At 44.6% G+C, this 12,703-nt stretch overlaps 1 protein-coding gene across 6 annotated transcripts; it reads left to right on the forward strand.

Annotated features, from left to right (window-relative positions):
- Positions 1-2,435: 2,435 nt before the first annotated feature.
- LOC109765745 (uncharacterized) lies at positions 2,436-12,198 on the forward strand. Of its 6 annotated transcripts, none has more exons than XM_073500938.1 (9): positions 2,436-2,659; positions 3,374-3,537; positions 5,174-5,253; positions 5,338-5,569; positions 7,699-7,785; positions 7,880-8,770; positions 8,842-8,981; positions 9,603-9,763; positions 9,906-12,198. In XM_073500938.1, exon 9 carries the CDS (start codon positions 10,446-10,448, stop codon positions 11,319-11,321), a length of 876 nt encoding a protein of 291 aa, XP_073357039.1. In that variant the 5' UTR covers positions 2,436-2,659; positions 3,374-3,537; positions 5,174-5,253; positions 5,338-5,569; positions 7,699-7,785; positions 7,880-8,770; positions 8,842-8,981; positions 9,603-9,763; positions 9,906-10,445; the 3' UTR covers positions 11,322-12,198. The 6 variants fall into 6 exon arrangements, with proteins under 6 accessions (XP_073357039.1, XP_073357043.1, XP_073357025.1 ...); XM_073500942.1 differs by having other exon boundaries at positions 8,859-8,981; XM_073500924.1 differs by having other exon boundaries at positions 7,880-8,435; positions 8,578-8,981.
- Positions 12,199-12,703: the final 505 nt, after the last annotated feature.

Raw genomic sequence — 12,703 nt, forward strand, 5'->3', positions numbered from 1 at the left:
TCATCATTCTTCAATGGGTCCTCGGCCCGGCCCATTACCAACGAGCTGACGTGGCAAGTTCCCCCTAATTTAGGACACCAAGAGAGCCCACGGGCCTCGTCTTGCATTGATTATTGCGCCATAAAATCAAATATATTTGAAAAAAAATCCACCTAAATTTTCAGGTCATTCCGGCTCCGTGAAATTTTCACCTAAAAATCCAAAAACAATAGAAAACAGGAACTGACCTTTGAGGCTGGGTTAATAGGTTAGTTCAAATAAAAATAATCTAAATAGCTACTAAAATATGTAAAAGTGGTATGATAATAGCATGAAATAATAAAAAATATAGATACGTCGGAGACAAAACAAAAGCGCGCGTTGGGCCATGACATTTGTACGTTTCGACCCAAAAGGACATGGACAGACCAAATGTGATGCACGACCGCATTTGGTCCATCCATGCCTGTTTAGGTCAAAACAAATACAAATCGCGACCCAATGCAGCAGCAGAACTGGACGGGCGTCCGTTTTTCGTCCGCCTGTGACCCATTTCTGGCTCAAATTTTGGTGGAGTTTGCGTCGGCGCGAACGCGCGATGCCCGCCCTTGTCCTCATCCTGGCCCGCACGTCGGTGACACGTCCACCCCATTTCTCCCTTTCTCCCAAAACCTTCTTGCCCTCTCGCCCGCCATGGCCGACGCGCCAAACCCTGTTGTCGCCTTCCCGGCCGCCACTGCCGGCAGCATGGCCGCCCGCTTCGCGAAAAAGAAGAAGCCCAAGAAGGAGATCACGCCGAGCAAAGGGCCCGAGAATCGGAGAAGAGGCCTGGCCGAAGGGCTAAAGATGCGGAGAGAAAAGCCGCCACCAACGTCGTCGTCCTAGCCACAACCGCGTAACAGAAGGACGCCATTGAGGAGAGGGTGGCCATGATCGCCTAGGGCACGTAGAAGGAGGACCCCATGCTAGGGTTCAGTGGCTCGACGCCGGCCACTCTTACCGCAATGGAAGAAAAATATTATTACACATCCTTAGCATGATAAACATGGCTCAAGATCCACATAGGTTAACGTCATCTACTTTGAACAAGGCACCCTATCAACAATCATGCTTTACTAATTTTCTGATCAAGTTTTATGTATGGCATGATTAATTTAGGGCTACAAATTAGTATATATGAGTTATTTTTAAATGCTTTTCAATTGGACAAAAAAAAAGAAAAAAAAGATCTATTATCCGTCGCTGGCCGACGGTAAATTAAACTACGCCCACAAGAAAGAAAAAATAGTAAAATCCAGAGAAAAGAAAAAAAGGGATGGATCTGAGATTCAAACCTAGTATATTGGGGTAGAAGTTTGCATGAGCGGGCCATTAGGAATGACTTCAGTTTGTATTGGAAAAGGGGTTCGGTGCTAGATTGCTTAACCGACCAAGTGGATAATGAAAAATAAAATAAAAGAGGCGGACTTGGGCATGGGATGTGTAGTGCACGGCTAGATCTCGCCGGTGCAGCAGGAGGTGTGCTTGCGTGCGTGCGTGCTGGGCACGCGAATCATTTTTTAAGTTTTCAGCTTTTCCAGTTTAACGAACCGTTTTTGTGTCTCTTATGGATGGTATGATGGGCAATTTTGGTGCAAAATTTAGGCGTAATTTAATGACAAGAAGAAATGCTTCTCAGTTTATTAGTAGGTATATATTTTTACATATAAGTATACTTATTTTGAAATGTGGAAACATATTTCGGACACATGTATAGATGCAAACCAAACAGATGAAAAATTACTCACATGTGTCTAATGTTCATGTTTTTTCATCCAAAAATTTCTATACATGAAAAAAGTACTCTCTTCGTTTTTATTTTACTCTGCATATTAGAGTTGACTGGAGTCAAACTTCATAAAGTTTGACCAAGTTTATAGAAAACAATATAAATATTTACCATAACAAATATATATGATGTGAAAGTACATTCAATAATAAATCTAATGGTATTGATTTGTTATTGTATATGTTCATGTTTTTGTTTATAAACTTTATCAAAGTTTACAAAGCTTGACTTTGACCAAAGTAATGCGCGAACTAAATAAAAATGGAGGGAATATTTTTTTTTTGCAATAATTTTTGTACACATATATTAAATAAATGTTTGTGTAGTTTTGAAAGATTTTATTTCATAAAAGACACACACACACATATATATAATGCTTAGAAATAGAATGCTCGCATAATTTAAATAAAATAATTTTAGTTGTACCAAAAATATTCATGTTTTTAATTTAAATTATTCATTTCTATTTGCCCAAAAGAGCATAGGGGGGAAAGGGAACCCCGAAAATAACAGAAACCCAAAGAAAACCAAAGTATTGCTTGGCCCGGCCCATGTGTGTTGCGCTGTGAGCGAGCGCGACCTCGGCCCCTGATAAAACCCCGTCCCCCTCCCAAATCCAGGCACGAAACCCCAAAGCTCGGAGCCACCTTTTTCTCCTCGTGCCCGTCCCATTTCGCTGCCTTCGCTCGCACCGCCGCACCACCGCCTCCCCTGGATGGCCCCCGCTGCCTTCCGCGAGCCGTCGCGGCCCTCCGGCAGAGGGCCGCCGGACCCGTCTCGTCCCGCGCCACCGGGCCCCGGATGGAGCGGACTCTCTCCACGGGGAAGCGCCTGCGCCGCGGGCCCAAGGAGGTAGTTCGCTCGCTCTCCCCCTCTCGTAGTGCTCGTGCGGGACATCGTAGAAATTCCAGATCCGGTTCGCTCGAGCGTACCAGCGTTTGATTATGTGTTGGAAGGAAGGACAATGGCTATTGCTGATCGAAGTAGGTAGTCCGCTCGCTCTCGCGCACCAGTTCCTGGAAATTCCCGATCCGCTTTGCTGGAGTATTTTATTCTGTGACGAGCGATTGATTTATGTAGTGAAAGGAAGGATGACGAGTTCGGTCGCTTTTGTAGAATTTTACGTCCCATTGGTTTAGTTCCTCGCTTGGGGAATTTCCCCTTTGATTAACATTTAGTTCGGGTTCAGTGATTTTCCGGCCAATCAACATCCTTCCATTCTGTTTCAGCTTTACATTTAGTTTGCCATTGAAAAGGTACAGGTATGACAATGTGTGGTCTCTTGTAATGGCATGATTCTGACCTGGTAAGCATGCACCAACCAGGTTTAGGTTGTTTAGAACAACAAGGTGTGGGGGTCAAGAAGGACGGTGATGTAAGATTATTAGACTGCTGTTATTCATCTGCTCTGCATGCTTTGCTGGCCAGACCAGCTGATTAACTGATGCGATATCTTTGATGCTGAAGATGCAGCAACATTCTCATCGTTGTATACTATTGTTCGTCACCTTTTTATTTTTCCATTGGAAACTAGGAATTCACCAAAGAAACCTCTTCTGTTCCCAGGTCTGCAGGTACAATCCCAAGAAGACTGACGCTGTCATCGAGGAATTGAAGAAAAATACCCAGGCAGCTAATGACGAGAGGGAGGAGCTCGTAAAGGCAATCAAAAATCTTGAGGCAAAGCAAACCAACCCTTGGTTTAACTCTACAATAAAAGGACGTCTACTGTAAGTACTTTCCTGCTTTCCGGCCTTGCACAATATACATCAGGGCTGTAATTTGTCAGTACTGATTATGTAGACCATTGGTACAGCTGTACACATGTGATGTGTGGCTTCCTATGAATGATATTTTTCCGCTGTTCACACCAGCAGTTCTAGCCTGTGATTGATTAAAACCTGTATGTCTAGTAATAATCTTACTTCATCCCGAATGTGTTCTGGAGAAGTAGGAACTGGCATTGGAATTATTTTTAGTTGATTACTATCTTTTATATGATGCACATTAGTGAATAGAACTTGAGGAGCTTGTAGCAAAGCTTGTTATGTAATTCAAATGCCAAATGTTACTTGTCTTCAAGCCTCTTTAACATTTTCTCGGTGGCACACTTGGTGTTTTAAACTCATAGATAGAAGCACGAATATGAGCTGATTGTATGATTCTGCTATCATGTCCTTTAGCACTCTACTGTGTGTGGTACCCACTACCCATAGAGTATGTATTGTCATTAAAGTTCTCTTTTTATGTGTTGTAAAACCGCACATCACTACTATATGTGTTTTTTTTTTTCATTTCTGCATGCAGTTCACATGCATGTAATGCTTGAACTGTTTATATGTATCGTTTCATTACAGTGTATTTGTCTCGTTTACACTATGGCTTTCAGTTTGAATTTGAGTGCCTGCTTAATGATGGAGATGGTGGTTCCGATTGGTAACTGATAAGGTCCTGCTTTTGGCTTTGCGCGATATACATCAGGGTTTACATTTAATTTGTGAGCACTGGCTATGCATAACCCAGCAGTGCACATGTGATTTTTAGCTTGTGCTATGAATGCTATTTTTCTGCTATGCGCACTCTCCAGCAGTTCTAACCTGTGATATATAAACATGCCTATGTCTAGTTATGTATAATAAGGTTACTTCATCTCCAATATGTTCTGGAGAAGTAGGGAACTGGCATTGTAATTATTTTCAGTTGGTTGCCATCTTTTATACGATGCACATATATTCAATGCAACTTTAGGAGCTTGTAGGAAAGTTTGTGATGCGAAAATAGTGGTTCAAATGCCAAATACTACCTGTCTTCAAGCATCTCTATCATTTTCTCAGTGGCATACTTGGTGTTATAAAATCCTAGACAAAAGCACCAACGTGAGATGTTTGTTTGATTCTGTTATCACGTCCTTTAGTACTCTACTGTGTGTGGTACCCATAGAGTATGTGTTGCCATTAGGATTCTCTTTTTATGCGCTGTTATAAAACCATTCATCAGTATTATATTTGTTGTTCCATTTTCTGCATGCAGTTCACATGGGATACTTGAACTATCTATATATGTATTGTTATTACATTACAGTGTTTTTTTTTTCTGTTTATGGTATGGCTTTCAGTTAGTATATTTGAGTGTCTGCCTAAAGAAGATGATCAGATCTGATTTTGTATGACTGTGGTAGTTGATAAGTTATGAAGTGCGTTTTTATGAAACAGAGTTTTCATGTATTGTATTGTTCCATTCCAATGTGTCCTTCCTTTGTTGCTGGGATAATTCCTTATTAATATTCCCATGATTTTTAGGATGATTTATGACTTGCGCACTGGCAAGAACCTATACCCTTGTCTAAGCATGGTTCCTATTTTTTAGGGACTGGCCAGGCCTGATCGCGCTGACGCTGGCGGCTGGAGAGATGGTGAGGAAAATTTGGGGTTGAGCTTCCACGTAAGGTAATTATCCCCTTGCAACTCTATTTTGCGCTTGCTTGTTTTAGTGCCAACCGTGGTCACTTACCTTGTTTTGCTGCTCTGTAGGCTATAGGTAAATGAAGAACGAAGACTATTTTGCTTCTCAGTAGGATGTACGTAACTGAAGATGGAAGACTTTTGCTGCAACGAGTAGTGAATGATGTGGCTATACAGAAACACGAACTGGACAGACAGACAGACATACATCACTAGTATCTGGTGTCGAAAACGGGAAATGCAGTTAACTGTGTTCATGGTTGAACGTTTTGGCCTGTGACGTGTAGGATGATGATGTGCGGTGGGTGCTCGCAATCCCAGAAGTGAAGTTTTCCTATCCTGTGCATTTGCGGTTTTTGTTGAATGATCGCATTTGCTGCTGCTTGCTGCTGCTGTTTTGTTTCCGTATGCATGCACCGGTGAGAGGTTAGCATAGCATAGCAGGGCCGAGGGTCCAAGCAAGCTACAGATTTGCCTTTAACCTCGATTAGATAAGGAATCTTTAGATTTTGTTTCCGTTGGTGGTCTCTGCGTGTCAGTCAGTCAGTGGGTGGAAAGCCATTGCTTACTCCGGCCCAGCTGTGTGCCTCTGTGCCTGCTGTTCTAGTTCTAGGCTTTGCTGCTTGGTGTCGCCTGCGAGAGGAAAATCGAGTTTGGGAGGCCACCGTGGTAGGCGGTGCGTGTGGGGTGTTGGGCACCGCTTCCAGAGGAGGAGGCTTCCCTGCCCTGGGGTCGACGTTTTTTTGCTCGAGCTGCGCTTCAACTTCGGCCTTGCCAGTTCTCGAGCGCGGTGCGTTCCTTCTCTTCAGTGGGACGCAAGCCGGAGATAAGGCGCTCGGGGACCGTGGTCAGGGCAATCGGTGGCCGTCGGTGCTGGGCCTGGGCGGCACGGCACGGCACCTGGTGGGAGGCTGTGCGGCGGCTAGAGGGCCGGCCGGGCGCGCGCCAACTGCGGCAGGAGAAGGGGCATGCCGGTGGCGGGCGTGGCCATGGCCGGCATCGGCTGCAACCTGGCGGGGGCACTACAATCTACGATCTTGGCTTTGGCGACTTGGTCAGGTGAGGTGCTTGCGGGGGTGTTAGGATTCGTATAGGTTGTAGCCCATGTGTTTGGGTGTGGGATTTGGGAGAAGGCAGAAGGGGCTCTGGCCTGGACGACATTGTGCTGCTTGTTGATCTTGTGGGGCGAGGGTGCTTGGGTGGGGTGCGGTGGGGATTTGGGACGAGTCTCTCTCGCGTTCAATCTCTTCTGCTATGAACGGAATTGGGATGAGTCTCGCGTTCTGGTTCCGGGCGAGGGGCGTTCCTGTTCCTGTCTGAGACAAGGAGGCTGAGCTGAGGGGAGGCAGGCTTTGGCCTTAGGTGCAGGCAGTTGCTAGGTACGTCGCTGGCGGCGAGGGTGCACTGGCACTTGAAGCGGCTCAACAAGCCAAGCCGGCCCTTGAATTCAATTTTGACATCTTATTTCATAGTGGCCACTGAACTTTTGTGTTCATGCACTTGAGCAGATGGGCCAGCGCAGAGAATGGTGATTTCTTTGGCGTGAACTGCTTCTTTATTTTAGGCTTTGTTCTTGCCTTCTTGGGGTTAATTATCATCTTTCTTCCCGTGAATTTGGTAATACTACTGTAGCTGCGTTTTCTAGAATTTGACCAAGCTTGGGTAGAAGCTGTATTTTCCAAATTCAGAAAAGATTGCCTTTTCTCTTCTTCTTTTCGGTTGTGTTATTTTCCATTGCTACCCTGTTTCTTTTTTAATGTCAACGTTTGGTGATAGAGTAGGCAAATTCAAGCAAAGCGGAGCAAGAAGATGAGATTTGCATCCATCCAGACTGTTTTTTTTTTCTGCCAAATAGCCTCCAGTTGGAAAAGAGCAAAACCTTCTGTTTCTTTGTTAACATTTCCCCACCTACCGAAATGAGCAGCTTTTCAGTGCAAAAGATGAGTATATAGTTCAACAATGTCTCGCTGCATTTTTATTGGAAGATGAAGCTTGTCCAACATCGTCTGAGATGGTTTGGGCATATTCAGCGCAGGCCTCCAGAAGCTCCAGTGCATAGCGGACGGCTAAAGCATGCGGAGAATGTCAAGAGAGGGCGGGGTAGACCGAATTTGACATGGGAGGAATCCGTTAAGAGAGACCTGAAGGATTGGAGTATCACCAAAGAGCTAGCTATGGACAGGGGTGCGTGGAAGCTTGCTATGCATGTACCAGAGCCATGAGTTGGTTGCGAGATCTTATGGGTTTCACCTCTAGCCTACCCCAACTTGTTTGAGACTAAAGGCTTTGTTGTTGTTGTTGTTGTTGTTGATGCAAGTTTGAGATTTAAGTTCTGCACACTGTGGCAAGAACAGTGCCTTTTCTTTTTCGGACTCAGATGTGCTGTAACATGTTTTTTCTTCTCATTACTGTATGTTTACAAACGTGCAGAGTCCAGATGGAGGCATCATGGATTGCGTGCACATATCACAACAACCTGCCTTCGATCATCGTCCCCTCAAGAAACATACTCTCCAGGTACGGAATCCTCCACCTTCCATTCATTATCCATGGCTGAATCACTGCACTCATCGTGACTACCAGAATCTTTATCTCTTTATTATCATCGCAGATGAGACAGTCCTACCACCCGGAAGGCTTGTATGATGATGCTAAGAGCAGCCTGGCCTCCGACAATGACGGAAAGAAGTAGATGCTCTGGCATCAGAGTAGGAGATGCCAGTAGGGCACTGTCCTAACCAGGAGGACTGTCCATGCGGCAGTACAGTAGAAAAAAACGGCCTGCCCTGAACCCGATGTCCATTGGCCATAGCATGCTCGATGAGGGCAGGGGCAGCCACCAAGTAATCCCGCTTTATCCTGTTTGAGGTTGAAGACCGCGAAAATGGTGTTTGCCATGTGGTACTGTTATTGTGAAATTCAGCATGCGATGCAGTACGTCTGAGCAGGGGAAAGTACTATGGTGCGAAGGCCACCATTGTTTGGGAGCCTAAAATCGAGCAGCCTATCAAGTGCAATCTATCCCAGCTATGGAGGTCATGTGGTGCGGATCTCAACAACATCAAGGCCGAATGGCAGGTACTGTGAAGAAGAACCTAAACTAATTAGCTTCATTTAGTTCATTGGTTCATCCTTGGTCCTGAGTTATTCTGCGGATACCAGTGGAGGTATGTTCATTCTTGTTATTTTTACCTTCTTCGTCTAATAGGTCAGACATTTTATTTCTGACAAGTCTTTTGTTTCTGCTCATCATATGTGTGTCTTCAATATCATGTTCCATGCCCATTGTTGGCCTTGTTCTGTGAGAAGAGAATCTTCTCACCGATTTGGACCGGCCCTCGAAGCTCAGCGTTGGTTACTTTGGGGCTGATCAGCTGAGAAGACGGCAGTCATTACAAGGATGTGTGGTGCAGATGATACACATTGTGGCTACTTCAGGCTACAATGGAAGTGTGCAGTGGCGAATCTTGGAAGAAAATGAAAGGGTGGCTCAAAGCTAACAGTGAGTAGAAAAAGTAAAAAACTCTCAATCCTTTAGTCCAAATACGGTCAAAATATTGATACGAATACTAGTAATTTTCCTTTTCCAGTTTTTGGAGGCGGGGCTCGAGCCTGTCAAAGCCCCCCTGTCAAGCGTGGATTGTAGCTTTGCAGTGCTAATTTACTCAAGGAAGCTTTGGTATGCTGTTTGGCCGAACGGTCGTATTTGTTAGGTAATATGTTCACAACATTTGCGTTTGTCTGCTTGCGCCTTGCTTGACTCTCATTGATTGGACCTAAAATTCAAGAATTGGAATTGGATGCCAAAAATACGAGTGTTTAGCTGTCCCAAGAATTCCAATGAATTTAAAATACTATCAGCAAAGAGTCAAATAGAATCCGTGGGTCCTGCACACTTGTGGGACATATATACACACATGGTACCGCCGAAATGATCTTTGGAAGACAGTCAAATAATCTCCAAAAGTTCAACATAATCTCGTCAAAAAATTATAGTGTTAATGCAAAGGTTTTTGTTATTTTTTTGCGGGTGAGTGTTAATGCGAAGTTGAAAATGCAAACGCTGAAGTTTTATGAAAATACATCTATACAGCTATCTTGCGTCATGGCCTGCGTCGCTCTGTTTTGAAACTTGGCCAGGGTCTATGCATATGTTTTGATTATAAGCTGACTAAATCCATGGATTTACATGATGCATTGTACATAAGCAAAGTATTTAGTTACATACAATCTAGTTATATGTTAGCAATTTTCTCTTGATATAATACCACGAGAAATTGAGTATAAGTTATAAATATGGTATGTTTGTGACAACAAATTTCATTTCTCCGTAGCATCACTGTAAATTCAACGTGGAGCGCAAAAAGCACCTGGCGGGCCAGCTTGCATATCTGAACATGGCAACAAAGAGGGCCATCGTGCCTCACCGCCGCTTGCCCCTGTCATTGACTTGCGGGCCCGGGAAATAAGAAAAGTGACCATCAGAAAAGTTCTCGTAAGTTATACAGTCATCCCGTAAAAGTCAGTTTTACAGGACGTTTTTTGGGGATCTATTAGAGTTTGCCTTTAGGAGAGTTTTTACGAGACTTTTCTCGTGATGCTCTAATGCCCAATGTAATACCGAAACTGGTATGCAGACGACAGTTGCCGAAGGAACTATGCACGATGGAGGATTTAATGGTGATGTCCAGGTTTGCAGTTTGAAAATTATCAGTGTATAGCATCGTTCATGTAACACAAGGTCAGTGCTCACCTCTTTCTTAAATAAGGATCTGAATTTTACTACCATGTGACACATATGGTAAGCAATCCAAACTATTCAAAAAGGATCTGAATTTTACTGATTCATTAGAAATGCAAAAATGGATTGAAAAATACCCCCGCCCCCTCTCGAGAGGCCATTCAATTCTGAACGAACCAGCAGCGCCGCTGTTTGACATTTCCCATGACCATGAGCTAGGTGGATTAATGGCGGCCATATGCACACCCAATGGACTCCCAGCACCCTTCGGTTCTCGCGCTCCAATCTCCAACGACGCTTGCGTCGTGGTGCATGCCGCCCTTCACACTTAAACCTCTATTTAACGCCTTCATCTTCCCATCTTCTTTCTCTCACTATAGAAGGACGGAGCATTAATCCAACTTCTCCAACCCCGTAACCTCCCATCCATTCGGCCATGGCGGACTGGCCGTCGCTCCCGCCTGAGCTCATCAGGCGCATCGCCGACTGCATCCTGGACACCAACGACCTGGACTGCTACGTGGACTTCCGCGCCGTCTGCCCCACCTGGCGCTCCGCCACCGACGACCCCAAGAATTCCTCCGAGCTCCGCTTCCGTCCGCACCGGTGGATCATCATCGACGAGGTCTTCGAGAGCCACTCGCGGCTTCTGGTTAACACCGTCAGCGGTCTCGTCGTCCGCAAGGACCTGCCTCTGCTCGGCAGCTACTTTGTGGTTGCTACTACCCACGGCGGCTTCTTCGTCCTCGGCAAGAAGGAGCCCCCTCATGCAGCGGTCGTCCTCAACCCTTTCACCGGCCACATGATCCGCTTCAAGGCGTCGCCCAACTACGTGGGTGTTTGTGCTGCCGCTCTCTCCGGTCTTTTCATGGGAAAGCTACCTACGAGTTCTGATCTTTCTGAACTCCGTTCTTCACCCACCCTCATCTTGCTGTCTGACAGATGTTACCGGGAGTACTTCATGGCTGTTCCTGACAGTGTTCGTTTCAGTATAGACGCCGAGGATGTGAAATTATACGCTTTGTTGCGGCTGGCCGCCGGCGGTGGTATCTGCGCCACCGATAGTTGGCAGAGGACGGCGGCTCTGCTTCCAGTTGGTTTGGCTGACAAGATCTTCAGTTTGATGAAGCTGTTCCACATTGATTATTACGAAATTGTTGCCGACGAATTTTTACCTCGGCTTGCCGATCTTACCGGGAGGGGAGAACCGAACCAAATTTTCCTGGTGGAATCTTTTGGAGCATTGTTGGCTATCATCAAGCTGCAGCAATGCCTCAAAGTTTTCAGACTACACATAATGGAAATAACATAAGTAGTAACATCACACATATCTAAATTAAATAGATAATATGGCATTGCAATAAATGAAGAAAGAGGTGAAATTGGTAACATAGCTAGTTACTACTAGTATGAGTAACATCAAATATATCAAGGTAAGATGGGTCTATAACCTAATAAATGAAGTGTTATATGTTATCACACATATGTTACTCCCCACTATAGAGGTAGTAACATGGACTAGTAACATGCCTATGTTACTAGTCCATGTTACTATCCATTGTGGCTAGTCTCAGGCTGGACAGCGTCACCGACAGCAATGAGCTCGAGCCTGTGAAGAGCATTGGCGACCGTGCCATCTTCATCGGTCACCGTATGTGCGTGTCTGTCAATACGCACAAGTTCCCGTCAATCGTCCCCAACTGCATCTACTATGCGTGCTCCTCAGATTCTTCACTTGACATCTACCAGTATGATCTCCCGACTGATAATGCAGAGAGGGTTTCTGAAGGCATAGGTTCTCTGATCAACAGTGGGATGTCTTTCGCCAACCCTCCGTTTACGATCATTCAGCTCCTCTCCAGCTACACCATCAACGCCCGGGCGTCTCAGCTAGCGATGGAAAAGATTAAACCTCAGCCCCAAGCTGCTGCTACTCCGTATCTGGACTATTGGTCTGATTCTGACCTGGACATTTTTTGGTGATGTACTGATTTATGTGACTGAACTATCGAACCGTCAGATGTCACTTCTATGTGTGTTTTCATTCGATGAGCTATCAGTTGATGTTTATTACATGTTGTCTACTTTTAATTGCTCGTAGGATGTGGAACAAGTATTGTGGGTGTTAATTTCATCTTGTTATGAACCTATGGCTTCATCTTCTTTTGTAACGCTATTTAGCCCTTAATTAATCAAGTTTATTCTCCCCTAGCTTGTGCCGCTGAGTAGTACAATCTGGTGCATTTTGACACTTACTTTGCTGATCTTACTAAGAGCATGGTTATTAATCAATGAAAAAAATAGCATGCTATTGCAAATAGCGTATCCCTAAAAATATGCTATTCGCGTTATAGCGTAGTATTAGCGAGACACTGCACCTCAATTTATTTAGTGAGGCATTGTTCAGAACGCTATAACACTATTTTTTCACCGTTGATAATACAACAAACAATCGGCTATAATGAGTTGTCATGTCATCTATAGCCAACCTAATAAATGACAGTCCAATAATAAGATTTAAATATGTACTATACTTTATAAATGGTTGGCCCACCTTACAATCTCAGAAAGTGTCTTGGGGCTCGTACTATAGCCGCCGGCTCTTATTCCACAACGGGCTTCCATTCTCTCTTCTCTTATTTTTCCTCCAACTAAGTAAAGATATAATATTTAATTTCTTATAGGCTGCTTATG

Source organism: Aegilops tauschii, chromosome 1, assembly GCF_002575655.3.
Source record: "Aegilops tauschii subsp. strangulata cultivar AL8/78 chromosome 1, Aet v6.0, whole genome shotgun sequence".
Classification (NCBI taxonomy): domain Eukaryota; kingdom Viridiplantae; phylum Streptophyta; class Magnoliopsida; order Poales; family Poaceae; genus Aegilops; species Aegilops tauschii.

What these genes read in the sequence shown, in the direction of transcription:
- LOC109765745 (XM_073500926.1), top strand. Translation starts at nt 10,446, where the DNA reads ATGGCGGACTGGCCGTCGCTCCCGCCTGAGCTCATCAGGCGCATCGCC.